Here is a 27,014-nt window from a genome sequence, read left to right as displayed (position 1 = left end):
TCGGGCAATTTTTTTTTTTGCCCTAAGCTATGGACTAGCATTCCTTTAGCGGACCTCCAGGGGTACGCACTCAGAAGTGGCCACGGAAGATCAGCAAGCACCAGAACATTCAGTCATGACAGTATTTACCAGGACTCTGTTCTCTGTTTTGTCCTGCTTTGTCTCCAAGCGCACCATGCACTTGAAGGAAACCTTGGCACTGCGGTCCAGCACATGTCTTATGCTGTCTGCAAGTGAACAAACAATAAAAAACACTCTTACTCCACCAACCCTTCTGTTCATGAAAGTGCAAACCTAGCAAAAGTCAAAACAGCACGTGCTTTTTTTCAGTGAGGGCAGCTGTAGGGGCCTATCCAGGCCTGCAATTTCAGTTTGCAATGTGCAACCCTTAATTGTAGCCTGATTGAGACTGGGCTTTTTTGGCTGTCTTGAACAGACTCCATCGTGTTAACAGGGAGCAAGCGAATGTATTCAACCCCCTCAACAGTGTACATTGTGGACACCTGCAGAAGCACAGCACAAGTGGGCGGCCGGCGAAAGAGGCAGTCTGCACTTAGGAAGGCAAGGGGGAGTGGAAATCCCACGGTGGGCCCCGCCCAAGGCAAGACTGCACGCTCACATGTTCTCTCACAGCAATGCGGACGACTTGGCACTAAAAAGAAGTCCCCTAATTAGAACAGGGCGTCCCACATTCCCCAAAAGTGCCCTTTTCAAGAGCAGAGGGTGGTGCACACCCACAAAGAAGATTAGAATGTTAGCTCAACATTATTTTTCCCACAAAATTTCCCACTACAGTCATTTTGCCTTTCATATCATCCTAATCGAGCATTTATTTTGCTGGTGGTAAGAAGCTGGATACGCAGGTTTACATGATCTGGAGTGAAAATGCAGTTGCTCGGGTCTGCATTGCACACCCACCTGCCACAGCAATCAGGTGTGTTACATAATCAAAAATTAACTTTTCAGGTTGCTTTGTTACTTTTCTTTTTTTTGACCAAAGCTCGAAACACTGGCAACTGCATTCTTGAATTAATACCCATAGCAATGGCAACCTCTGCACTCCCCAAGTTTTCTGAGCATGGTGGGAATTTTTATATTTCATCAACTTTATTCTCAGCATGCCAACAGGGAGACCTCCAGGTTGATCTGTGTACACAGGGCTTCCGGGTCAGCCCTGTTAGGAGATGCGTGCTTCGAAAGTATTATGGCTACTTTGGCTAAGGATATTTCAGTGTGACACACACTATAGCGTTCCTACATTGGGACAAAACCCTTACTACGCCATCATGGCTTGGCAAGATTCGTAATAAAGACGTAGAGCATTATTTTTAGGAGACTGACATACTTCAATGTTCACGAGGCAGCGATACCCGTTATCCCTTCATTATCATTTTCTGCACAAACAAATAGCATCTGTTATAGCAAAAGGCACACTTGTACTCCTCACCGATTTAGGCCAACCTGCCTTTACACTAAAGCGTCCCTTTAAGCAGTATCCATTAAAGAGTATCACAAGTTTACACCCTCTATGCATTATATCAGAAGATCTCCATGTGCACCAGAATTCGTACGTGCAAATTGGGCAAGTTCATTGCAGTACACACATTTACATCAAAAACACAGTTAGCGCTGTTTCTTAATCCAAGTGAGTTCCTTTGTGACTTTAAATTTACACGTAAAAAATTCGTCAAATGGGGGCAAAAATTCCTACAACGAAACGGATGACGACAGGGATATGCAAGCGAAGCAACGAAGCGCTCCGCCGTTTCAAAGAGAAGTACACTGAAGTCTCATCGGTTGGGCCGCAAATTCCGCGTCATGTCACGCCTCAGCGCACAGGACAACTTCCTCCACACTCGCTTTAGGCAGGAGCATCGAATCATCACCCTGCGCAAATATTTCCGACCAAGCGGACTTTAAAAACCACTGTACAGAAACCGAAAACTATGAAGTCTGCGCTTTGGGAGGGCGTACGATTCCTCTTGCAGGTTTCATTTAGCCCCATTTTTATGTCTCCCCGCAGCCGCCACTAGGCTGCTAAATGTCAAGATGATCCACAGAAGTGGGCACTGCGGAATCGCAACAACCACTACAGATAGGCGACGTCCGCAACTACCAAAAGTAACAATAGGGAGTTTTAGTATAGCGGAAAGCACCACTTTAGCGCGCCGATAGCGTTAGCGGGCACGCTAACCGTAGCATAACGAGGCGCTATCCGTTCGCGATTGCGGCCCGCAAAACGTTAACGCTACAGCTAAAACGCTATACTAAAACTCTCTAATTAAGATCCGCAAACCCCCCGAGGGACGAACGAGATAGCATCTCGCTTTGCGCACCGCAGTGACTACTTTCAATGCCCTCATTAAGGTAGCTGTCACTTGAATCAGTATTTGTGTTTTCCTAGAGTGGCCACAACCCACGGAGTATTCTAATTCGCGTTGCGACAAGAGGAGCAACCGCGAGTTCGGACGGCTAGGAAAGCGTGTCACCAGACGAGGGGGGGGAGGGAGCACTTTGATAACAATATACACTCGGCAAACAACGTCAGTGCTAAGTAGATACCGAACATAGACAGGACCATGTGAGTGAATTAATGATGCTTTAGGACCACTGGAGACCATCCTAAGACAATTGTGCATCAACTAGCAGAAGATTTTGCTATGAAGTACACACACGATGCACTGCAAGGGATAAAAAAAGAAAACAAAATAAAGAACAGAATCTGCGCGTAAAACGCTATTTTGCCCAATCTGCAATAAACTGCAGCTCACTGAGCTCGTCAAGGGACTTAGAAGAGTTCTTATATTCTCAAAAACTAAACAAACGCATCAAGGAACCCTTGGAGATGACAGGTAGCTAATCGCCGATGCGTTCGAAAGAGAACACCTACCGCTCAATTCCTTCGTGATAGCGTTCTTCGTGGACATTATTCCTCTTCAGATTTCTCTGTCGTCAGATACATCCGTAAAATCACGCTACCTCTGTTCAACCGCAAGAGCATAACCGCAAGAAAACGAATATTTACTCAAGAAATTCCCGTACACAACCTCACTCTGCCATTCCCACTTTTGGGCTCAGCAGCACTTACTGCGGGTGGGCTGCGGGACTGTTTTCTTCTTGTTGTTTTGGTAAATAATTTTGTTCCAAATTACATTTTTTAAGCACACAAAAGCTAAGATATATTAATTAGTAAATAAATAAAACATTTACTGCTGCTTAATTACTTTACACTTAACAATATTTTATTTCCCGCCTCGCTGCGTTACACTCCCTGCCCTGCCCTGCCCAACTGATTTTGATTTCCATATGAACGTGATCGTATGACCTCTCGGAACGTTGAGCGCCTGGGCGTCACTGGCATCACCCCCGGAAAATCTTTTGGCCTGGGCAGGCCTTGCTTCGTGAACTGGTCCGTGCGAATGAATCGCGCGTGAGATGGCTGTTAACCTGAGCCGGAGGGTGAAGCTCAATACTTTGTTCGCAATTGCTACCGGCACTTGGCGCAGAGGGTTCCGAGGTTAGTAAGCAGCAAGTGTTTCGTGTGCCCAGTGTATCCAAATAACATTTGTCATTTCAGTTGAGCAACGGTTTTTTTATGCAAAACCATTCGTACACCAGCACACTAGTACCGACTGCATTTGGACACAAAGTGCCTTAATTATGGAAGAAGAGGCGTCTGGTGATCCGGTTGTGCGAGTTGTGGAACTTTTGAATTTACGGAAGTATACTGAAGTGAAAACCGTTCTGTGTGATGCCGCTCCGAACATCATTTTTACTCATGGATGGGACCTCGTTTTGCCTATCGTGTCTGCAATGGAACAAGAGATAGTTGAAAAGTCTCAAGTGAACTTTTCCTTGTGCAAAGACCTGCTTGGGGTGATAGTGGCTCGAAGCAACCCTAGAGAAGTTAGTGTCTCTTTGCTGGAAAATATTCGGCTGGCTAAATCCGATGCCGTGTTCTGCGCCATGGTGGAGTGCTTCCCGACACTGCTGCAAAATATTTCGGGAGAGAAGGCCAAGTTGCTGGAATGGGTTTTAGATTGTCTGTATGGCCACGTAAAGCAGCTGTTGCGTGCCCTGTCCAAAAACCCAGGGAAGCGAAAGGCGTCCGACGACTGCAGTGAGGAAGAAGACGGAAGTATTGGCTGCCGCTTGAGTGCCGTGGCCGGCTTCTTTACGGCGCTCAACGACCAAGTCCTTAAAAAGGAACCCCGGACAGCCGAATACGGCGAAAACGCAGTTGTATTGAGATGCCTGATGATGTTTCTTGGTCAGATTGCCGTGTTGGATCTCCGAAGTCGTGCTGGCACTACAGTTCCGAGGGATGCTCGGCTCTCAGCCGAAGAACTTGTGAGAAACATCAGTAAACGGTTTGGAGACCTGATGAAACTGTCCATTTCAAAGAACGCAGCTTGGGAAGGCCATGAGAAGATCGCAGGCGAAGATGGTGACCGAGATGTGCCAGAGCCAATGTCGCCCGCCTGCCGGGCTGTTCTAGCCTGGATGGTGCTTGCGGAAGGTGTGGAGCCGGACAGTGTGCCATGCGTTTACTCCAGCCGCTACATGTTTGAGCAGAACCTTGAGAACATCACGTTTCTCTTGTCCCACAGTTCAGATCATGCCGTTGCCAAAGGGGTTGCCCTGTGTTCAAATCTGGTGTCTCGGCTTTGCTTGGAAGAATACTGTTCCTCCGATCTAGATAATATTGATTTGACTGGCCTTCCGTGCCATTTGGGCAGGGCAGTGGTCTACTGCAGTTTGGACGAAGTCCGAAAAGGAGCTCTGACTGCTTTAGTTGCCTACATGAAATGCTTCCAGTGTGAAGCAAGGCACACCCTGTATTGCCGAATGCTGCAAGTTGAGAAACATTCTGGGTTGCGAGGTTTTGTAGTGGACCTCTACCGCCAGGACTTGTACGCAACTCTAAAAGGGGGCATTCGAGATGACCCGCATATGGGAGCCAATTTAGAAAGTTTTCTCGAAATTGCTACCTCTGACTTGTTATCGCAGGAGAAGATAAACATTCTCGATTACAGTGATTGTGTCTTGGCAGTGCTGAACTTGGTGTGGTATTTTACTTCTGCCATGTCGCACCAGGGGCAAATTTTTGGAATGACAAACCCGTCGGTGTTTGCTGTTGCAAGAGCCTACACAGAAAAGGTCAGGAAGTTCGTGGACCACACAAGGGCCTACTACACAGCTGAACTGGAAGACAACAAAAAGACTGCCAAAGGTGGCGCCAAGCAGAGGGAAGACAGTTTGTTTCCTAGTTTGCCTCCGGAACAGGAAGCCGAATTTCTTAAAACTGCATTGACCAGACTGGACCTTATTGAAAGTGTGTTGGTGCTGGCAGAGGACGGTGTCGCTCAGTGGGCAAACAAGTAACATTGGCATTAAATCATCTTGCTCTCACTCAACCGGACTTGTGGCCATTCCTAAATGCTTAATGCGTTCATGTTTGAGTCTTGTGTAGTGCACTGGGACATGGAATTTTCGGCAAAAAAGAAAAAAACAAGCTTGTAAAACAATTCAAGTTGAAGCATACCCAGGCTGCATTGCTTTTTTGCCTCCTTTCCATTCACAGCTGACCGCTTCAAACATGCATCAGTGACAGACACGTCAGTAGATGGAGGCACACTGGGCAGCATTGGGGATATTTCTGGACCAGCCGGTGGTGATATCAAAAGCAGCATTCTCAAGTCTTCTCTCGATTTTATCCCTCAACATGGCTGGACATGGAAATCCATAGCATCTGGTAATGTATATTGCTTGGGCTGCTGTGGCAGTGTATTTTCGTGTGTGATTGCAAGAACTTTTTTTTTGTTGAATTCCACTCCAAGGTGCAAGCTCCTTGGGCTTCTCAAGTGTTGCACACGGTCTCTTTCCTGGAGGAAGTCTTGACCTGATCACGTACTTCTACCTGTCTTTGAATGATGAGCTGGAGCAGCAGCTTGCAAGTAGCCAACAAAGGAGTGACCGGAGGTTTGGACCCTCACTTGTTACACTAATAGCAATTTTTTTGGCTTCAATACAGCTTTAAATGTTGGTTCTTTTCCAAACAGAGCCATAGCCAAAGGCCAGGCAGCGTTTATTCAAGACGCCGTGTGGAAAAGAATTTTATTGCTAGAGCCCTACAAGGACACCTGGACCCAGGTATATACAATTTCTCTTGTGCGAGTAATTGTAGGCTGATGTAAGAGGGGGACATTATATATTTACCCATATTTTTTTGCCTCGCAACAGGCACTTGGGATCATGGCTTTGCCTCAGAATGTCCCAGTTGCGCTCTCCAACCTGGGTGACCTCCTGAATGTTATCTGGTATTACGCTGGAGACATGTCAACAGATGTAAGTGTGTTTGACAGATTGTTGACACATGCCCAACAAATCAGGGGGAGGGGGGTTCTTCGAAGAGGAGGGTAAAAAAAGAAGTACTGATCAGCCGGGGAAAAAAGCATGACTGGTTGTAATTTTTTGCAGATGAGCTGGTATTCGAAGAGAGCCGTTCTAGCTGGGCTCTACCAAAGTGCTGAGCTTGTATTTCTGCAAGATACTTCCCCTGATTATGCTCAGACCCAGGAGTTTCTGAACAGGCGCATGAAGGAACTCGGTGTCGTTGGCAGCTGCCTAGAGCAGGTGCGCTTGCATTGCATGTTGTTTAACAAGGTCTCCTAGCCTGGTCTAGACATTCATGCAGCTTTCATTACTGCTAGGTGAACCAAGCTGCTGGCACTGCAAGAGATGTGGCCGAACTGGGATTTGCAACGGTAAGGTTCGGCACTGTTTGGTAGCCTGTATTGTTTCTGTCTATACACAGTCTATGATGTGCAAACCCTGCTCAGTGGGCTGAATCATACTTTTTTTCTAGTGCATGGAAACCTTTCAACAGACATAAAGTGGGAGGTAGAGTAGTGGCCCAGAATTAGATTGTCGCTATATTTTTATATCAGATTGGTTGGTGCATTTGTTAAACTATGCATTAAACTTTGCCTTGCAATCAGCACAACCTTTGTTTTATTTATTAGCAGTGCTTGAATATAAGCAATTTCTGGTCTTTATGAAACAGTCTGTGGTGCAACATTCATTAAAATAACCATTTTTTTTCTTTTTGCAAAGTATTGACCCATAATTTAATTTTTTTCCACAGCTGAAGAATGTCCTAGGAATCAACACTCGCTAGCAAGCATTTTTCACAACACAATTTCAGTGAACCAAGGTAACTCAGCGCCACAAATAAATTTATATAGTCTGTAACCATATACCATGACCATGATGTTCACTTTTGCTGCGTTCCATGACACTGCAAATTCTTGTGATATGACTTGTGTGGGCAGAAAGGGAAACCTTCCTACCAACAGACTGGTGCTTATTCAAGGGAGGAGGTGGGGGGGAATGTGACCAACATTGATTTCTAACGCCCGAACTTAGTGCCCCAGACCACAGTCTTTGAAAGCTCCAAGGGCTGCAAGACCATGTAGCAGTATTCCTGCTTTTATTTGGGCAACATTTATAGATTTTTTAGGGTGCATTTAGTGACGCTTTCCAGAACCATGGCATCAGGGTTCTCCCCACAGTGGGCAGCAGTGGAAATGCCACCCACTGCTCTGCTTCATGCCCACTGCCTTCAGCAGGCCACCCACCACACTGACTGACCCATTTGAAATGCCGCCTGAGGAACTAAAAACGGCCACTGTGCGAAAACAAAGACCAGCGGCAGGGGGTCGCACCTCTCGCCTTTTGGTTACGTCAGTGAAAAAGAGTCTGAATAAGTGGCTTTGAAGTCTCAGATTGCTAGCTGCGTGCAAACTTTGGAGTCAATGCTTGTATTTGTTGCTTATTTTGTTAAAGGGCTTCCACTTTTCACCATTCTGCGGCACCACCATACCCGCTACTTGTTCAGAGGTGTTCAATTTTTGCGACGATAATTCGAAATTCAATTTTTTTTTCTCAAAATGTGTGGGGACCACGTAAGTCCCCGTGCCGGCCGCGCGGCGCCATTAGGGCTAGCTGCCCCGCGCCGCCGACACAGAGATGCCGCCGCGGCAACAAAGTGCACGCGAGCACTCTTCGCGCGGGCGGCACGCTGGTCCCGATGACGGCCACACTGGGCCATTAGGGCTAACTGCTCGGTTGGCTTGGCGCCCCCGACACGGGGAAGCTGCCTCGGCGGTAAAGCCGTGCGAGAGCGCGCGCCCTCGCGCATGCGCAGCGCGCGCTTCCCTATCGGCGATCACAGCGCACAGAGTGCGGGCCCCCTAGCAGTTGGCTTCCCCGCCAGCACCGTCCTCCCCTTCTGGAGACCCTTCTCTCCTACCGAGGTTACGTTGGAAGCAGGACTACTCTGCTTAGGGCTTTTCCTGCGAAGTCTGCAACCGCGCAGGTCGGACAAAGGAGCTGATGTTCCTCGACTCCGGGACGAGGCAAGTCTCCCCTCAGGAGACAAGCCGAGTCGGCGGCCCCGGACGGCTTACCGAGCTCGTGGGGGACTCCCTCCCCCGCCCAAGCTCGGGACAGCCTGTCCAGTGCATGTTCCATCTTATGACCGATCGTGCAATAAAGCCTGGTTTGTCAACATCGCCTGGCGCCTAGCGCACCATTGGCACCTCCCGGTGAGTTGAACGAACCCTCAGCGGCGTTCTTGTGTTCTAGCTTGCTAGTCGGGTAATAGGGTCCATTTGTAGCCGCGACCCCCACAAATGTTCAAAATGTTCTTAAAATGTCCTTCTCCCAAAAATTCCTGGGGAGAACCCTGCGCAGCAGCACTTGCAGAGCATTGGATACAGGACATAGTTGCAATTGCTCCATGCTCTGACAGACATTATTGTGCTGTCGTTTGAGGGTTGTCTCTCTCTCTCTCCATTCTCTCGTACAGCTCATTTTGACGCATGTATTATTAGATACGATAATTAATGGCGTCTCAGATTGATCAACAAAGAGCTTTTTGAAATTAGGGTTTTCATGCTGAAACTGCTTCTCTGGTCTGCGAAGACGTGCCATAGTGGAGGCCTCAGATTTAATAATTTAGTCCGCCTAGCGAAGTGCCTTTTGTACTACCCAAGCATGGGCATACACAATGCACCATACATCAATGTGGCTTAGGAATGCACTTTTGTTTGTAGGAGCACACAAAAGCAGGTTGTGACTGGTGCGTGTTAGGTATTCGACTATAAAACACTGAGATAACAGGTGCAATTCTGATTCAGCTTCAATGAAACCAAGATATTCGACTACAAAACACCGAGATAACAGGTGCAATTCTGATTCAGCTTCAATGCAACCAAGATATTCTGTATCTCAAGGTGAAATGCTGGAGTGAAAAAGCTGTACAAAAAAAATTGCCGCAGTTTGCACTAGTGGTGCAAGGCTGGAGAAACAGCAGAGCTAATGCTCGACCTAGCTTGTTCCCACGCTGACGGCGGATCCGAGGAGAGAGAGAGCAGCCGGAACACAGCAGTGCAAAGCCGTTTTGGGCGATACTGTAAAAGCAAAGACTATTAAAGTATGTATACAGTGTTTTATTCAGTAGCAATCGTCGCCGGCCCTTTCGTCGTCATCTTCCAACGGCACAGCCGCTTAGGGCAAATCCTCTTGTCGCGCGTCCTCGCCTCGGTAAACCTCCACTTCTTTGTCAGCTGGCCCGGTGGCCGTCTTCGTGTGTGGATTGTGATGGGATGGCTTGACAGATTCTTGAATTCGCAGCGCACACAACAAACAAGGACAATAGGGAGAGTGAGACACACAGCGCTTGTCTCGCTCTCCCTATCGTCCTTGTTTGTTGTGTGCACTGTGAATTCAAGAATATGGAACACCATAGCCCAAGGATCAACGTTGACAGATTCGTCATCTTTGGCCCAATGGACCCATGGCGCGCCGGTTGCAACATGACGATGAAGGCGGGAGCTCCTCACGTGGCGCAAGCCCATGCGCAAGGTTGGACGATGCTGGGGGGTGCTCCTCAAAGCGCACCCTCACGTGCGTTTCGTTTTTTGTGTGTGTGTGTGTGTGTGTGTGTGTGTGCTAAAGCCACTGCGCAAAGGTCGTGTTGAAAGCCTTGTGCTTTTTTTTTTCTCTCAAATGCCAACGGCCCTAGCTCGAGCTGCCGCCATGCTGTTAAAAACAGTGCAGCCGGTGTTAGTAAGTTGCTATACTCGGTTACAACTTAAGAACGGCACCGAAGTTGCCGCTGTGCCTCATCACCGCAGCCGGATATCACTCCGCGCAGCACAAGTAGCGCGTTACTGGGAATATTTTGAACATGGCACGAGCCGTTTTTGTATCTTTTTGGACCTAATATGCTTATAAACTACTGCAGCGACGGCAAACAAACTACGTGAGAAAAGGCCGACGATATTACGCATTCGTGGCAGTGTCCTTTCGAAACGCGCGCGCCCGTTGACATCCGGATCCGTCGCTTAGGCGGAGTGATACCGTACATGAGCTGGTGCCGTTCTAAACCTGTTCCCGAGTATAGCAGTGGGAATCATCATGGGTTGCAGGTGGGGCAAGTTGGTTTTGCATAATGCTGCTGCTGCTGCTGAGTGAAATATTGAACAACAACAAAAAGCCCTGCCATGAATACCAAGTCCTTGTTAGTACAGCGCAAGCACATAGTATCTGGAATCAGTCTTGAATACGTGCAGCAGTGTAGTCTACCATCAAACCAATCGTCATTCACTCTAGCCATGGATTTCTAACCATTGTTTTGCTGGCTATAAATTTTCCTCAACAAATCAGTTAATCGTTCTAGCCAACAAACTCGTTAGGCTCAACACAAATGAATTTTAGTTGAGTAAGTGACGATGTGGGCAGTAAAGGGGCCATGCAGACAAAATACAAGTTTGTTTTATACAAAAGATTGGGTTTTTATAGTGCCCCCTGCGCTTGTCTGGCCAGCAAACGACACTTTGTTCACCGAGGAATTAATCAATGCAAGTTAAAATGTTGATTCTCCTGCCAATTGTGTGTTTATCGTGATGTCTGTGCTGACGTAACCAGGACAGGTCTTCAAGGGAACGTTAGTGCGCTGCTTATCTGCAGTGGACTGCGGTATTGTGCCTTGTTTACCGTCAGTCCTCCTAGGTGGTGCCACCATACTGTGCAGGACTGCTGTCCGTATTTGCTTTGTTTCTCACCGTATTTGCACCTGGCTTGTTTTTGTTACAGAAGGTTGTAATCGTTTCATGAAGGTATGCTCAACAATCGGTCATGTCGCTTACGCCAATTGGCCAGTTTTGTGTGAGACAACCCCAAAGTGTCGGGCTGCTGTGCAGCCATAACAAGCATACTGCGCTCAGTACCAACAACACGACACACTGGTACTTCTATGTTTACGTGTACTTTCGTAACTTCTATTGTTTACCCCACCATTCTTACTGCTATAATATCAATGTGCATTACATTCAAGCGGAAATAGCTTGTTCTGCAAGCTTATGAGCCCTGCCTAACTTGCATTTCCTTTTGCGGGCCTCAGCCAATCACACAGCTGTACATATTATGTCATAGGTTCTAGTGCGGGAGATGAGCTAGTGAGTCGCTTGGCCATTCCCTTTTTTCCTAATTATATTGCTTATTTGAACAAAGTTTATGGTAAAAATGGTGGTAGTATGATTCTAGTGAAGCGATCTTTAGAATGAACCAAACTTGTGTTTCATCTGCACGGCCCCGCTAGCGCCACGTCCGCCCAGTTGCCGTTTGAGCTAGTGGGCTGCTCGCCACTGTATTCCGAGTTTTGGCACCGCACTTGCTTTCCTTCATTCGATAGATTGCCTTGTTAGAGTCATCTGACACCACTTTTAACATAAACGTCGCTCAAATAAGCTGTTAATTAGAAAAAAGGGAATGGCCACGCGACCCACTAGCTCATTTCCCACAACAGAACCTATGTCATACAAGCCAGCTCTGTGATTGGCTGAGGCCGGCAAAAGCAAACGCAAATTAGGCAGAGCTTATACGCTTGCCAAACGAGCTATTTGTGCTTAAATTTAGGGCACATTCTTTTTAGAGTAGTAAGAATGGTGGGATAAACAGTGGAAGTTACGAAAGTACACGTAAGCATAGAAGTACCGATGCTTACTGCTGTTTGGTACTGTGCGCACTATGCTTGTTTTAGCTGCACAGCACTGCGGTGCTTTGGGGTTGTCTCACACGATACTGGCCGATTGGCGTAAGCGACAGTGCCTACATGACCGTATTTGTCAAGCGAACACCATGTTTCACGAAACGATTATTTTTCTACCTGAATAAAAACAAGCCAGGTACAAATACAGTCAAAAACAAAGCAAAGGCAGAAAATGGCCCGCCGCAGTATGGTGACGTCATCTAGGTTGACTAATAGTTAACAAGGCTCCCCTGCACACCAAGTTTAGCCTGAACATCTGTTCTTGTGATGTCATTGCAGACGTTGTGAAAACACGATTTGGCGGGAGAATCAAAATTTTAACATGAATTGCTAAATTTCTCAGTGAACAAAGCATCCTTTGCTTCCGTAGAAGCGCTGGGGGCACTATAAAACACGAAACCTTTCGAATAAAAGAAACTTGTATTTTATCTGCATGGCCGCTTTAAACTCTGAAAACATAGCAACATCATAGCAGAATGAATAAATTAGACATGGGACCCTCAAAAAGTTGTGCAAATGTTTTTTGATTTATTGATTGTAGGGCTTACTGCGCCGACGCAACGCAGGCAATGAGGCGCACTGTAGTGGAGGGTTCCGGATTATTTTTGACCGCCTGGGGATTTTTAACGTGCGCCGAAATCTCGAACACACGGGCGTTTTTGCTTTTCGCCTCCATCAGAAAAGTGGCCGTGCCGCAGCCAGAAATCGAACCCACATCCCCGTGGTCAGCAGCACTACGCCTTAGCCACTGAGCCACCGCGGCGGGTCTAAATGTTTTTTGAATATGACTACAAGTTGCATAGATCTCACATAACCTAATGAAAGTAGTGAGAGTCGTTTTCCACATTCCGCACTTTTGGGCACGTGCAAGATCTGTGCAGTTCACTTTGTTGGCTGTGAAATGAAATGGTTGGCATGTCACCTGAGGCTTTGGCATGTGGACTCCTTATGCATGTTTAATTAAATAAACAAATTGAAATTGTAAACAAGCATTTGTAGCATTTTATAGAGAACAGCCTATACTTGAGGCCTTAATTTAAGTGATTACTGTATGTACTCGAATCAGGCCAAATTTTTTTTTTGTTTTAAAGCCGATCACGAAAGTTGGGGGTCGGCTTTGATTCGAGGATGTAGCTTTCCTGCCACGGCTAGACACTCAACGCCATCTCGCAGCCACAGGCTTGCAGATTCGCAGGCTCCATTTTGCTTGTTTGAACGTTGTGAAACCAGCTCTCAGCATTCCGCGCTTGCTTGCGTTCGTCGCCGCGTGACCTCAATAAGCGCCCGTGTTCACAGCACAATAGCGCCCTCCAAGCGGTGCCACTACACCGTGGCATTTAAGTGGAAGGTAGTCTTGGAGGCCGAGAGAACTTGAAACCTCCAAGCACAGCGCAACTTTGCCATGGATGAGAACGTCTTCTGATGGCAGAAGCAGTGGAATGAACTTTTCAACTGCGCTGCCAAGCGAATGGCCTTCACAGGACCCAAGAAAGGCCGACACCGCGAGGTGGAGAAGGAAGTCGATGACTTTATCTGGCAGCAAAGACAGTAAAATTCCCGCGACAACGGAGATGTTGCAGGTGAAGGCAAGGGAGGAGTCGCGCAGACTCAGTTCAAGGCCAGCAGGGGCTGGGTCACTCACTTTATGAAGCGGTTTGAGTTCAGCCTGCGATGGCGGACGTCTGTCTGCCAAAAGCTACCCCCTGACCTCGAGGAGAAGCTAGTCGCATTCCAGGGCTTTGTCATCAAGAAGTGGGTGGAAAGAGTAGCGACTGGGCCAGATCGGTAACTCCCATAAGACCCCGGCCTGTGGCCTACGCTGTGAATGACAGGGGTGCAAAAGTGAAAGTCAAAACTGCAGGCTGCGAGAAGCAGCACACCACTGTGATGTTGTGTTGCTCGGCCAATGGGAAAAAGCTGTCGCCGTACATTATTTTTAGGAGGAAGACTCTTCTAGCCGGGAAAGTTTTCGCTAAGAACGTCGTCGTACGAGCCTACGAGAATGGTTGGATGAGTGGTGCTCTCATCAAAGATTGGTTCAAAACTGTTTGGCAGCGCCGTGCCGGTGCTCTGCTGTTTAAGGAGTCCCTCCTGGTTCTGGACTCTTACTGCGGCCACTTGACAGATGCCGTTAAGTCCATGCTTTTGGAGGGCGGTAATACCCGGCGGCATGACGAGCCAGCTACAACCGCTCGACATGGCCATCAACAAGCCATGTAAGGACATGCTGCAGAAGCATTACAACGACTGACTGACGCTGCAAGATTACCATCTGACACTGACCAGGTGCATCAAGCGTGCTTCACTCAGCCAACTGGCGAGCTGGGTTGTCGTGGCATGGGACGCAATTCTGGCCGAGGTAATTGTGCGGGCCTTCCGTAAGTGCAGAATTTCGAACGCACTGTACGGAAGTGAGGACAGTGTGCTGTGGGAAAAGGACAGCGATGTCGACAACGAGTGAGCATTGAACATGCTACAACAAGCGCCGCAAGCCTAATAAAGTGCATGTTCTAGTTTCAGTCCAGTGCCTTTTTTCATTCGGCTTGCATTCGAGGCAAGCTTTTTTTTTATTTTCTGACCATCTGGATTTCGGGGGTCGGCCTAGAATCGAGGCCGCCCTAGAATTGAGTAAATACGGTAAGCGTCCATGCATCGTACAAAAATTGTTGTCGTTCGGTACAGAAAATGATTGCCGCTGTAAAAAGTAAAAAAAAAAAAAAAAAAAAAATGTCAAAGTGTGTGCCAAAGTGCACATTTAAATTAATTTCGATAAAGTATATCAATTCGTTTGAAAACAGAGGTAGGTAGTACATTGAAGTTTGTTTGGAAACCAAACCCAGGTCTCCAGAGTAGGAGCCCAGTGCGTTACCACGATGCTACACCAGCATGTTTTCTGCGATGGAGAAAGAGTCTAGTGTGCGCAGCGCTGTCGTGATATTGCGTGACAGATATGCAAGTGGCAGCACATTCCAGATTCGGGAAGAGGGCTCTGATTAAGAGCGTGAACTCTCCCGCCTTCTCAACATGCTTGCAGCGCATGTGTGAGCCTGTGTGGTGGATCCTAAAGCGTCTACTTCAGCGGCACCTGCGAAATGCTTTCGCACTGCCACACATAAGCAGTCTTAACTGTCTCACTGAAATTTTCTGGTGTAATTTACAACTGAATGCTTTCCCTAACTTCCATTTACTGAAATGTCACTCGAGAACTTTCTTGAGGTCATTTGAAGCTTGTCTAGTCAAGTTTAACTGTGCAAATGTGTGCTATGTATAGTATTAAGAAACTTCCACTTGACCGCACGGGACAACAATAGTCCAAATGTCAGTTTTATTTCAGATTTCAGAGGCACGTGGTGAAACATCAAGGTCTGTAGTCAGTATATGTACAATAGTTGTCACAATGCCAACAGTGGATAAAGTAAGTTGGCTTTCCTAGTGGCATTGTTGAAGTATACACCCCTTGCTCCAAAAGACATTCAGTACAAGCTCTCGGGTATGCATTCTGGCCCATTCTGAATGGAATGGAGTGACAAACATTTGACTGCAGCACGTCCGCACTGGTGTGAACAATGCATAGCACGGTTTATACCCCTGCTACACTAGCGTCTGAATGTCATTTGAACAAAATTTCATTTGACTCAAATGCAAAATTGTGCTGCTCCACTGGGTTTTAAAATGCAATTCGGCTCAAATGACATTCGAGCCAAATGAGCAGCCAGAGGGACATTTGGGGCTCTCGAATTGGGACTCTCGCGCACAGCATTCCCAGTCAGCGTAAACAAATGCATTACTGGCGTACTTTAAATAAATATTCTTAATTGTGGAACTTTGTTTACTTCTGGTTCACTTAAATCATGAGATCAAGAGGTAAAAATTCCATACTTTCAGCACCAGTGCGAGCAAGCGACAAACCAGAGTGGCCGGACAGCACAAGAAAACCTCGATTGCGATTCAAAATTAAGCAAAAACCGTGTCAAAGCTTACATTATTTATAATTTGATATCATTTTAATGCTAAAGACTGCTGCTAAATTTGATTGTTGCATTATTGTGTAAAAAGATAACTTGACAGCAGCAGTGCCACGCAGCACAACCAGTGATCGTTAAAGCTTTCAAATGCCATCAAAACTGTAGTGGAGCACAGCGGATTCTGAATGGCATTCAAAGCCCCCTATTTGAGTCGAATGACATTCGGTTTGAGTGACATTCGGACGGCAGTGTAGCTGGGTAGAGATGTTGACAACTCATCTCCTCTCTAGGCACTAGAATAGCATGGAACAAAAAAGGAAAGAAATTTAGGGGAAGCTAATTAGTAATTAGTTCTTCATGCTGTGTTTTTTGAGCAGGAAAAAAATAAAAAAAGCACACGCTGACAATTCCCAGGCTGTCGCGTTGCTGTCTTCTACAGTGCATGGGTAGCAGTGCCACTGAGTTTCAGAGTGCCCTTGTGCGAGCCTGTTTGACCTTTGAGGCAAAATAACTTTTTACTTGTAGTGTTGAGGTGTAGGGAAAAAGTGAATATACAAAGGAAATCATATCTAGTCACCCGATGGAAAATGACACTTCTATGAAACACTGCTGAAATCTCTCAAACAGCCTGGTGCAGCCTGCACGTTTACTTTTTATTGAGCAAAATCACCCGAGATGGATTGGCTTAGCACTATGTATGCTCAAAAGCCTAATACAAATAATTTTCAGCTAGCAAATTTTCACTTGAGATTACCCATGAAGCATGAAGATTACCCATGAAGCCATTGTACGTGCAAAAATATTGGCTGACCAGCAACGCCTCATCACTGTCGCATAACTCTTTACAAAACCTTGTCTCGCACTTGGCAGCCCTGCAGGGCACACAGTGGCAAGTCTTTCCTATCACAAATGTGCTCTAAACGCACAACACTGCAGGCATGAAAACATGGTATGCGAGTCTGAAAAGAAAAAGCTTAAAGGGACACTAAAGTGAATTTTTTGAAATCTTATTCGTGGCTGCATTGTGCAGTTTAACTCTCGCAATATACTATTTAAACAAGATTTTCAAGCCTTAGTTTGTGGAAAAACATGAAACTGCCTCCACTGCATTTCACACTGACATTTCAGCCATCAAATGTTCCCATTATGGTTAATACTGACGTTTTGCTTGTTCACACACAAGTTGTGCAGGGCAAAAATGCTAGCAATCTGCTCAGTTTAGCTGTACAGATTTGCTAGCGTATTGCCATGGCCGATGACAGGAGATCGGTGCAGAGGATGGTGGGAGGGAAACGACACTTTTGAACACATGAGCTCTGTCGCCAAAAAATGAGCACAATTAGGCCGTAAAACCAAGTACATGGCATACACATCTACACTTTACTCTGGTAAGGTAATTGAGCAATTTTCTCTATTGACTTCAGTGTCCCTTAAAAGCATGCATGAAATTTTGCCTTTAAGTAGGTAGTGCAAGTTCATCTGCTCATTTTATCACGAGGAAGTATGTGTCACAAAGCAGTCTATAATACATCGCGCCACCTGCAGTGCACAATAATTTTACACACACGTCCGCACTCTCTCAACATTCATTGATTGCTTGCAGCGGCCATCACATACTACGTGCCACTGTTCTGGGCACAAGAAGCGGGTATCACTTGTGGGTGCCACATCACCGGCTAGCTCAAAAGCATGGTAGCAGTGGTTTTAGTGCAGAGTGTACCCTGGCTATGTCCACTGGCAGCCCTACATGGCCAGCTGTATTACTCCACTGGCTCATGACAAGCAGTATTGTTATCCTGCTGGAACAGCACTCGAGGTCCATCCTGCTTAAAAATGATGGAGCTCAGGTGTGGTACACAATATTAGACTTTTTGTGCAGACCTCCTGCCCACAAGTGTACGCATGACCATTTTTTCCACCTTCTGGTGGATTATTACAAATTACCCGATGCTCAAGGCATCTCGTAAAATGTGCTTTAAAACCACACTAATTCTGCCTTTACAGCTGTATTGGCTGTATCACAAGGCACTCGTATGTTTTGTACAAGACAGAAGTGCAAGAGGGGCGTTACAACAGAAAAAAGTTGTAAGCACTTAGGAATTTAATCTTTTGCTCTCCTAAACTCCCTTTTACTCCCCCTTCACCAGTTCCCTAATACTTCTGACACTCTTGACAAACCAAAATTGTCTTTTGACGTTAGGCATTGGAGGCACTCGCCATTTAGCGCTAAACATTTTTTTTTTTTTTTTTCAAGCCATAAACCAACACGCAACGTTTTAGCATGTACAACTAAATCGTGTTAATCTGAATCCATGGGTATTGTCGCTGAAATATTTTGTCACAATATTGGCTTAAGCCACAGTGTATTTGTTTTTAAACTTTCAATTTGGCGACAGCTGTACTGGAGTGCGTGTCTGTTTCAGGTGTTTTTTTTTAAATGGGGGGCCTTGAACAATGACTGCACGTAATAATACCAGAGCTGCATGTGCCCTCACACCTGCAATTAAAGGCTAATAAAATTTGGCTTGGTAGTATTCTGTATTGCCTAGAGTGCACACTTTAATCCAGCTGCAAAAGCTGCGCTTATGAAGTGCTTAGATTTCTCTTTTCACACTTTTCTGGCAAGAAAAACATCTTTATTTGTCCACAAATATCCACTGCAGCAGAGCTCGGAATGCAATCGATGAGCACGCAGGCTCATTTGATTGTTGCCGCAAGTTCAAAATGGCTTCACTCGGTTCTTTTGCTTGGAAAATCTAATTCACACACTTACGTGTGATGGGCAGAGACCATGAGTGTCAGTTTGTGCTTTTCTTATGCTCACAACAATAAAAATGAAGAACCCTGCTTTTCACATGTCCCTGAACCTGCTTGTTAACGAGAACTGCTGCTTCATTTTATGGTTTCATGCAGCAAAAAGAAGAAAAAACTGGTCAATCACCCAAACAGGTGCACCACAGCCAGTAAAAAATGCCCTCTATTGTAGGTCAAGAAAAAAAGGAGCAGATGCATGCTACAACTGTGGCTATGAACAATGTTTTCAAACAAATCAGTTTGGTAACAATAAGTCGAATACACATTATTTTTTTTATGGGAGCAAACCAAAACTAACATGATATGGCTCACCACAAGTTATCTATACGGTATATGTCTTAATACAGCCACATAGTTGCATCGTTATAGATAAGGAGTGAGCCTGATGATTAAACCAATGTAAGGTAAGTCATGCTTATATTGTTTTCAATAAAACTTTCTCAAGCTCCACAAACAGCAATGCATTTTGACAAACAAAAACGCTGATGGGAATTCAAAACATGAACAAAGCAAGTACACCTCATTTATTAAGAACAGATTAAGTGCTTTCATACCAGCAAACATTTTTTGGCCACAGGCCACATTCTTGACAAATTACTTTTCTTTTGCTTTCAATCATGGGAAAGTTGTGGGCGAACCCACATCTACAACTGTAGCTGCTACTTTAAGTGCAGCCTGCTTCTGGCTACAGCTGTTGAGCACCAACTGGAAATAAAAAAAACTTATTCTGGAATATAACTTTGTTATCCACTAGACACGTACCTGGAGAATGCAGGTGTACTGGGTAATTTTGAATTGTGCTAGGTGTTAGTACAAAAGGACGAGTCAACCTTTTGTCGTAACACCTAGCACAATTGAAGGTGATAGATTACCAACTATCATCATCCGTTTGAGTTGTACTAGGTAATGGCTGTCCACTTTTCTAATATTCTTCCAAATCCACTCGCAAACCTACGCATAGTGTAGTGATCAAGAAATGTTAAGCTTGTGGTTTTATCGTCCTTCCCAGGCTAAGAATTTAAAATAAATCAGAGCAGCCATTTCATAATGCACCTTGTTAGTGGGACCACACTGGCCACTTTAACATTTGCAATATGCATTGCACGCGAACATTGCACAACTGTATCACAATGAAGCATATGAGATTACATGCAGAATGGATAGGGACATGCATGAGCGATGCTTGCACCATCAAATGGGCGGACGAGGGAAATGTGAAAAATGTCTGCCTTGCACCGTTTCCATTCTGGCGCAGAGCAGGAGCAATATTGCATCTGTTACAAAACTGCACTTGAAGCACATTGAAATTCTTGGGGAGTAAAATGTGATGATATGGTGTAATCACAGAGGCCCCTCTCTCCGTAAAGGATATTACAATAATAGCATTACAATAACAAGAAAAGCAGCAAACGAAATAAGTGTATTTTAAGGTCACCGCTTATCATCTCTAAGACAACAAAGATTCATTCTTGCACCTTCGCTATACAGGTGCACCACATATAACGAAGTATGGAGAAACAGTCATGCTCAAATGCAGTGCCTGTAGGAGCAATGTTGGGCTTCAGAACACAGAGGAACTGGTGGTGTCTAGTGGTACGATGCTCTGATTCAACAAGCAAAAGCACAGAGGCATCGAAGTGCTATGCATTCGCAAAAGTGCAGCAGCGTTCATGGCTGAAAGAAATTGAAGGGGCATATACGTAATGTTACAGGAGTTTCCATGCCAGCTGTACATGCAGGGGGTTATGGAAAAGTGAATGCTTCGATAATCGCTTGGAGTACCACCACTAGGTAGCGGGCAAAGAAATTGTATTGTATGGCGATGCAACAGAACGGCAGGGATAACACAGTGGGGCTCTTCAATTTACAACCTCGGACTCACTGCGGATAGTCCACGGGTAGTCCGAGGATTCCCCGAAGCCATAGGGATACATGGAAAAATCGAAGGCCGGTCTACTTCTCTGGGAGTCCGCGAAATGAAAATGAATGAACAAAACTGACATTACAGAAGTGCACCTGATTTCGTATTTCTCTGTTGTTTTCCTTTTTTTCTGTCGCCACTTATGGAGTTCACAGAGTCAGTTTACCTTGTGTGAAACAAGAAAATTTTGTGCTTCAGGATAAACTTGCCAGAACACACTTCTCGCTTTAGTACATAGCTTTTTTACTCGCATCATGGCATGGTGCAACATGGTATGGCATAACAACTTAATAACACGGCATGTTAGTAACGTTTGTGGTACAGCAATTTCCTGATGAAGCTAGACTTGGCCGTCATTTTAATGCAATGCCTGACTGAGTGCTTCACAAGAACATTAGGTTGAAACCTGGTCAGATGCCGTAAAATACCTAAACGATGACCTGCATGCCCAGGTATTGTGCGCGATTGCCATGAAATCCTGCGTGGTTGTCTTTATCCTCGCATAAAGTGGGTGTTGATGTTCCACTAAGACTCATGCCAGTGTCTCTGTGTGGCCAGTGCCAGATTATGATTTGCAGAGGCCGTATGATGGTGTGGTAAAGATAGATTTGGAAAGCACTCTGATCAGGCTTCATGATTTTGGTTGAAGCAAAACCTATTTGAAAAATATTTTTAAAAAGAGCGCTCACATTTTCTTTTGCAGGCTGCACTTGTCGCAGATTGTGGTTATTATACAATATGAAGTGAATTTCTTGACGCTTGGTGAACCTAAAGAATGCTTTAGTTGCCATAACTGTTTGGCCAATACCTGAAACTAAGTACTACTGCACAGAGTAAATTTACAGGCACACCCTCTCATGGTCAATTGCTGAAAATTATAAGGTCACATACTCAGTAGCACGTGGGGTGAAGTTGATCAATGGTAATTTTTTGTCCAGTAATCTGTTTTCATTCGTTTGCAACTATTTGCCCAAAGACACTTCTTGCCTGTGCACCTGCTATAATTGTTCTATAAACAAAGGCCTAAATACACCTTTAGGAATTATAAAGCCCTACGATAAAAAGGAGCACTGCTGTAGATGACATTCCACCAAAAGGCTCTTTTGTCATCAAATGATGTTCCAAGCCTGGGAAACAGAGTTACAAGAATTTGCACAGCAGCAAATGTTCTCGCATAGCAGCGAGCTGCTTCAGGGCACATTACAGCGATAACAGTTGTGTCTTTCCAATATTTGACACTAAGTTTCAGTTCCGGAACTGTTATCTGGTTTAATACCAAGGAGTAAGTACACAGGTGCTCGTGTTCAGTAACCTCTTCATTAATTACGATAATTTTTTAACTATTTTATGCATGAAAAACAAAAATTACAGAATGTTTCAAAACATGAAGCACCAGTTTTGTTATATCTAATAAAAAATTCAGTAGATCCTGCTACTAAACTGCTTGTAGTAAACAATTAAGCTTGTAGACCAAATTTGGAATGCTACATTTTGAAATAGCATCTGGATATGAGGCTTGCCACCGTGAAAGGTTTCAGGTTAATTTGTACTAGCTGTGGCTCATTATTGTAAAAATAAACAAATCTTGGTACGTGGGCATCTACATAATGCACAGCCATCCCAATACTACATCCACCTTGGGCAAGAATTGCACCCATGATGTCATCGTGCACATTCAGTGTACCTTCGAACGGCTACACGTCACCAATAGGTACTTTGCATAAAGGTGCTGTACAATTTAGTCATTCTTAATGTTACTGCAGTACTACAGTGTCTTTAAATAGCATCCCCTGCAGCTGCACTGTAAAGGTGCACCCTCAGACCCCACTCAAGTTTGTTTTCATCAGTCATAGTTCACCTTTTTCCTAAGACAACATCCTTTGAACCCAATGGCTGCCAAACAAGGACATCCCTGTACTGTTATCTCGATAATTCGTTAAGTGCAACTGCATTTATTTGGGCAACCCCTTCTGTAACAATTGAATCTGCACTGGCAAGTATAAAGAGAGGCCTGTTTGAGCGTGTGCGCAGACAATGTCGGGAAGAAATAAAAAAGTGAAAGGAGAGGGTAGTGAAACTGTTTCGGCTGATCCCGAGATCCAAATCACTCTTTACTGATTGTGCAAGGCATGTTCATCAGGCCACTGAGCCACCGACACAAGCTTAAATATCTAAAAGGTGGGCGCGCCGCGCCACCCTCGATTGATTATGGGCAGACAGCTGTTGCCAGTAGAGACAACTGCCAACTATGTTCCGATTCATTGAAAATCCAAACAAGGCTAGTCCATATGGGCAAAATTGAGGAATTATGGAGTAGTGGTGGCAAGTTCAAACAAACTGGTCCCTCCATGGCATTATGGGAACAGTTACAAGAACGGCACACGAAAGACAAAGCAAAAGGTTAGTCGCACGTCTGTTGCCCATAAAACTTGTTTGTTGCAACTTTGTTCTAAGTCTAAACCTTCCGATATGAACAAGTTCTGTGCTTCCTATCGATATTCCACTCGCTCTATGGTTTCAAACTTGTGGGAAAACAAAACAATTTCGAGTAAATGTGGGTAAGATTGAGGCATTATAGAGTAGTGACAGGGAAACTACACAGTGCTCACAATTGCTGGTTAATTTGTAAGCACAACCAGTCACTTTTTTTTAAACAAAGACCAGCAGGTGAGTCAGCACCTTATCATAGGCGGAAAGCTGCAAAACCAGAGCAGGTTTGTTGCAGAACAATTGCACTAAGGCAAGCGTCGGCCGCTAGGCAGCTACCGCAAGCACGACACAGCCCCTTCCATTGAGCCGTGACTGAATTCACGTACAACGGGTTTGCTGCTTCCTTTACTTGCTTTTTGAGGTAACATAGGTGTGAGTATGCATTACATTATGTTCGTGCACACGTGCTACGGCGACTAACAGTAAAAATTTCATATCTCAATTACCGATGATGTGAAGTGCAAGTTCTATTTTTCGCCCTTTTAAGCTCAAAGACACAGCAGATTGTGGAAAAAGGTTGATATTCTGCGTGTACTATCACTGTCCATTTTCAGAATTTAACAAATACAGCTGAATCACAGCAGAAGCTGTATTAAGCTTATGGAAATAGCATAGTAGCCGACTCTCACCGATTTTGCGCTTTGAACCGAGATAAGGCACTAGCGCACTTCATGGTCAATACCCACACGATACTGTTCAACAAGTAATCGGCTGTACCTTGGAATTGCTTAGGAGTGCGGCGAAATTCTTTTTTTTTAAATTAACTGCGATATGGTTTATCTGCTAGGCCATCGTGATCAAGATAAAAAATTCCTAACCTATTTTACCAGTTTGCATGTATGCTCTTAGTGAAATATGCTCTGATTATCTGAAATCTGAATAGTGCAGCAAAGAAGAAACGTTTTTTTTTTCTTTTTTTTCATTCTTTCAGGGTACTTGCCAGGGCAAACGCAATGGGGCACTATCTCAACATACTGCCATTCAACAAGTTTTACAGGCCAGTGAACAAAATGGACAGTTTCGATCTTTACTGCACACACTCTGTACCTGTCAAGGCACCAAAGTGACCGACCGTACTTGAGTCATACATTATAGTTAACCAGCATGTAATGACGAAGAACAGCCATCCCAATCATGTGCATGCGCCATTCACTAACGGTATCGTGCGTGAAACTTGCAGCTTCATAGTACAAGCAGTAAATGACGCTTCAATGTAACAAGGATAGACTCTATCACGTACAGCGATCAAAGTTTCGCTAAATAAACTAGCAGGTGCAAGCACTTATGGCGCAATGGAACAGCAAGCAATGGTCGCACTCAGGATGGTGGTACTAGAAAAAATAAACTGCAACATAAAAACACTTTGTTTTTCTGTACTAACACGTGTGCCACTATTTTGTAAAAAACTGAAAAACTGGGGTTTCTTTCATGTTTAGCAAGATATAACTGTAATGGCAATTCTAGAAAAATGATGCCACGATTGCAGGACACAGATGGACAGGCCTTTTTCAAAGTTCTTGCTATAAAAAATTTGTATATGATGTTATCTTTGGATACATTTTGTGTGAAAGCTCAATGCACCTTTCAAGCACACACAGATGCCATTTCTGTTGGTGCAGAAACAAGGTAAGCCACACAAGCATGGGATATGTTGCATTCAAGGGGTTTTATGCTGTCATCAGTTTGTAACTACATTCCTTAAAAGGCATTCCACAACTTCTTATCCATCTTTGAACAGTAACATTTAAAGTAACAGTTATGACTCTAGGCAGTGTAACAGAACTGGCAGTATTCACACAAACAGTTTACAGGCCCCAGTACCATCCATAAAATGACTACATTGAGCTGAACAAGTCACTCCACCATGGCACAATGTGCTGCCAGAGACTGGCACCTTACGTGAGCACAAAGCAACTGCCCTCCGGCAGCACAGACCCCCTTCAGTAGTGACCCTCTTCCAGGTACCCCTTGATGCGCGATGGAAGAGGGAGTCTTTGGATATGGTCGAAGCGTGTGTACTGCCGGATCACGAAACGACAGAGGTACTGCAAGGAGCGGACGTGCGTGAGCCGAGACACGGGCTTGATGAGGCGAACCGGGAAGGAGGGGACGCCCGGCGTGCGCCCCCGCGAATAGCAGAACACGCCCGACTGAGAGTAGTTCATGGACTCCTGGATAAGGTCAACAATGCAGGCACGGCCCTCAGGTCCAGACTGGGCATAGAAGCTGAAGAGACCGTTACAGTGCTCGATTCTTGTGTGCAACGTTTTGCCGTAAGACTTGAACGTGAGACTCAAGAGGTATCTGTCATCAGAGCTGTCTCGCACCAGAAAGGCGCCATCAGGTTGGTCTGCTAGCTTCTCTTCGGCTTCGCCCCGAGTGATTGGTCCCCAGTACCAGCCGTGCTTAGACAACTTGAACAGCTCCTCGCTGAGGCTGCTGATCCGTGGGTCCTCCCGGCCATCTGGCTCCGCCACGAGCCCCGGCGACGCCGCAAGCTGCCTCGGAGGGAACGCCACAGACGAGCACGCTCTGCTGGATGCGCCAACGTCGCCAGCCGAGCTCGCGGGCTCCGCTGCGTCGTCCGTGCGTTTGCTTCGGCCGTCCTGTGGCGAAACTGCACCGGTGTGGCCGCTCGCTTGATGTGCCAAACATCGGTTATGACTGGTCGCAGAGAGTACCTTTGCGGGGGCTTGATCAGAAGCGCATGACGTTCGCTGCAGCTCGGTCTCCCCTTGTGCAGGATTCATGGGAACTTGCAGTCCATCAGGCTCCGACGAGGTCACAAATGACGGCGGTGGCAAGTCTCGCCGGGGCGTTTCGGAGCCCCCGTCCGCACCGCTACATTCACTTACTCGACTCGAACCAACACGGGCGCTAACGTAGTTGTCGTTGGCGTCATTGCGTGAAGCCTCAGGTGAATCAGGCGCAGCCAACGACGAAGATCCAGCGCAGCACACGTTCACCTTTCGACTGTTCGCCTCGGGATGAGCTGACGACTCGGTGCATTTTCCCGTGGAGTTTAGCGCCCCAAGCTTTGTCTTGCGCCTGCGCCAATGTTCGCGCAGCGATTTGAAGAAGTTAGATTTCGTCCTGGGCCGCGCTGACCTACCAGCAGTTGACAGCCTTTGGCAGTTTTCGGAATCATCTTCAGTTTTTTCCCGTGCCGTGTCGCCATTTGCATTGGCCTGTCCCCTTGCAGCACTGTCCGACCGACTTTTACGGCGTAGCAGCATTTCTTCTCATTCTAAGGAGGCTAAACTTAGCCAGTTACATATGCGATAAACCAGCAGAAGCAGGGTCTTGACGTCCTCAGCATCAACTTCTCCCCGCCCATTCTGCCATTAGGATTGACGACGATCCAGTGGATCTTGCCGCACTTGCATCTTGCATTTCCAACGTTCCAAGGCGCTGGTGGCGCTGTTTTCACGCATGTTTCACGCCGACTTGCAAAACGACCACTTGTTTTTACTCATTGCAAGGATGGTAACAAGCGCCATCTACCTAACGCGCGCGATGAGGGGAGAGCAGTTTCGGCAGCGCTTGAACTCTGATGTCATAATGTCACGTGACAGCAAGTAGTGACGTCATTGTGTTGGTTTTTTCGGCGGGACGCCGGGACGCGGCATAGATGGCATAGAGTTTCTTACAATATAACTATGGGACGCGGGACGAAAACCATGGATGACGAAAACATGCGAGGACG

At 45.8% G+C, this 27,014-nt stretch overlaps 4 protein-coding genes across 5 annotated transcripts in view; 2 read left to right on the top strand and 2 right to left on the bottom strand.

Annotated features, from left to right (window-relative positions):
- The window catches only part of Lrr (capping protein regulator and myosin 1 linker 1 leucine rich repeat protein), an 80,854-nt gene extending 77,749 nt beyond the window's left edge, over nt 1–3,105 (bottom strand). For both annotated transcript variants that reach the window (XM_077686833.1, XM_077686834.1), the window contains exons 1-2: nt 2,891–3,105; nt 130–227 (exon numbers count right to left, since the gene is read on the bottom strand). In XM_077686833.1, the coding sequence (XP_077542959.1) occupies nt 130–227; nt 2,891–2,927 (135 nt within the window). In that variant the 5' untranslated portion in view covers nt 2,928–3,105. The remainder of the gene's footprint in view (nt 1–129; nt 228–2,890) is intronic.
- Nucleotides 3,106–3,269: 164 nt separating this feature from the next.
- On the top strand, nt 3,270–7,259 carry Coq9 (ubiquinone biosynthesis protein COQ9, mitochondrial). The gene is made up of 8 exons (XM_077686832.1): nt 3,270–3,517; nt 5,585–5,755; nt 5,841–5,982; nt 6,063–6,153; nt 6,244–6,348; nt 6,481–6,636; nt 6,714–6,767; nt 7,148–7,259. Exons 1-8 carry the CDS (start codon nt 3,436–3,438, stop codon nt 7,178–7,180), a joined length of 834 nt encoding a protein of 277 aa, XP_077542958.1. The 5' UTR covers nt 3,270–3,435; the 3' UTR covers nt 7,181–7,259.
- On the top strand, nt 3,516–5,417 carry LOC144155422 (glomulin). Its single transcript, XM_077686830.1, has one exon. The coding sequence runs from the start codon at nt 3,661–3,663 to the stop codon at nt 5,383–5,385; it is 1,725 nt and encodes a 574-aa protein (XP_077542956.1). The 5' UTR covers nt 3,516–3,660; the 3' UTR covers nt 5,386–5,417.
- A 12,141-nt stretch (nt 7,260–19,400) lies between the features above and the next one.
- LOC144155421 (uncharacterized) lies at nt 19,401–26,772 on the bottom strand. Its single transcript, XM_077686829.1, has one exon. It carries the CDS (start codon nt 26,542–26,544, stop codon nt 25,249–25,251), a length of 1,296 nt encoding a protein of 431 aa, XP_077542955.1. The 5' UTR covers nt 26,545–26,772; the 3' UTR covers nt 19,401–25,248.
- Nucleotides 26,773–27,014: the final 242 nt, after the last annotated feature.

This window comes from Haemaphysalis longicornis, unplaced genomic scaffold (assembly GCF_048455015.1).
Source record: "Haemaphysalis longicornis isolate Haplotype H1 unplaced genomic scaffold, Haemaphysalis longicornis Haplotype H1 scaffold_1, whole genome shotgun sequence".
NCBI lineage: Eukaryota > Metazoa > Arthropoda > Arachnida > Ixodida > Ixodidae > Haemaphysalis > Haemaphysalis longicornis.
Note: the sequence above shows the minus strand (reverse complement) of the source record. Positions and strands in the feature narration are given on the sequence as shown.

Coding starts and splice junctions, on each gene's coding strand:
- LOC144155421 (XM_077686829.1), bottom strand. CDS start 26,544: ATGCTGCTACGCCGTAAAAGTCGGTCGGACAGTGCTGCAAGGGGACAG.
- Coq9 (XM_077686832.1), top strand. CDS start 3,436: ATGGCTGTTAACCTGAGCCGGAGGGTGAAGCTCAATACTTTGTTCGCA. Junction 3,518..5,584: donor TTGGCGCAGAGGGTTCCGAG/GTTAGTAAGCAG, acceptor TTCCATTCACAG/CTGACCGCTTCAAACATGCA. Junction 6,349..6,480: donor CTGGAGACATGTCAACAGAT/GTAAGTGTGTTT, acceptor AATTTTTTGCAG/ATGAGCTGGTATTCGAAGAG.
- LOC144155422 (XM_077686830.1), top strand. CDS start 3,661: ATGGAAGAAGAGGCGTCTGGTGATCCGGTTGTGCGAGTTGTGGAACTT.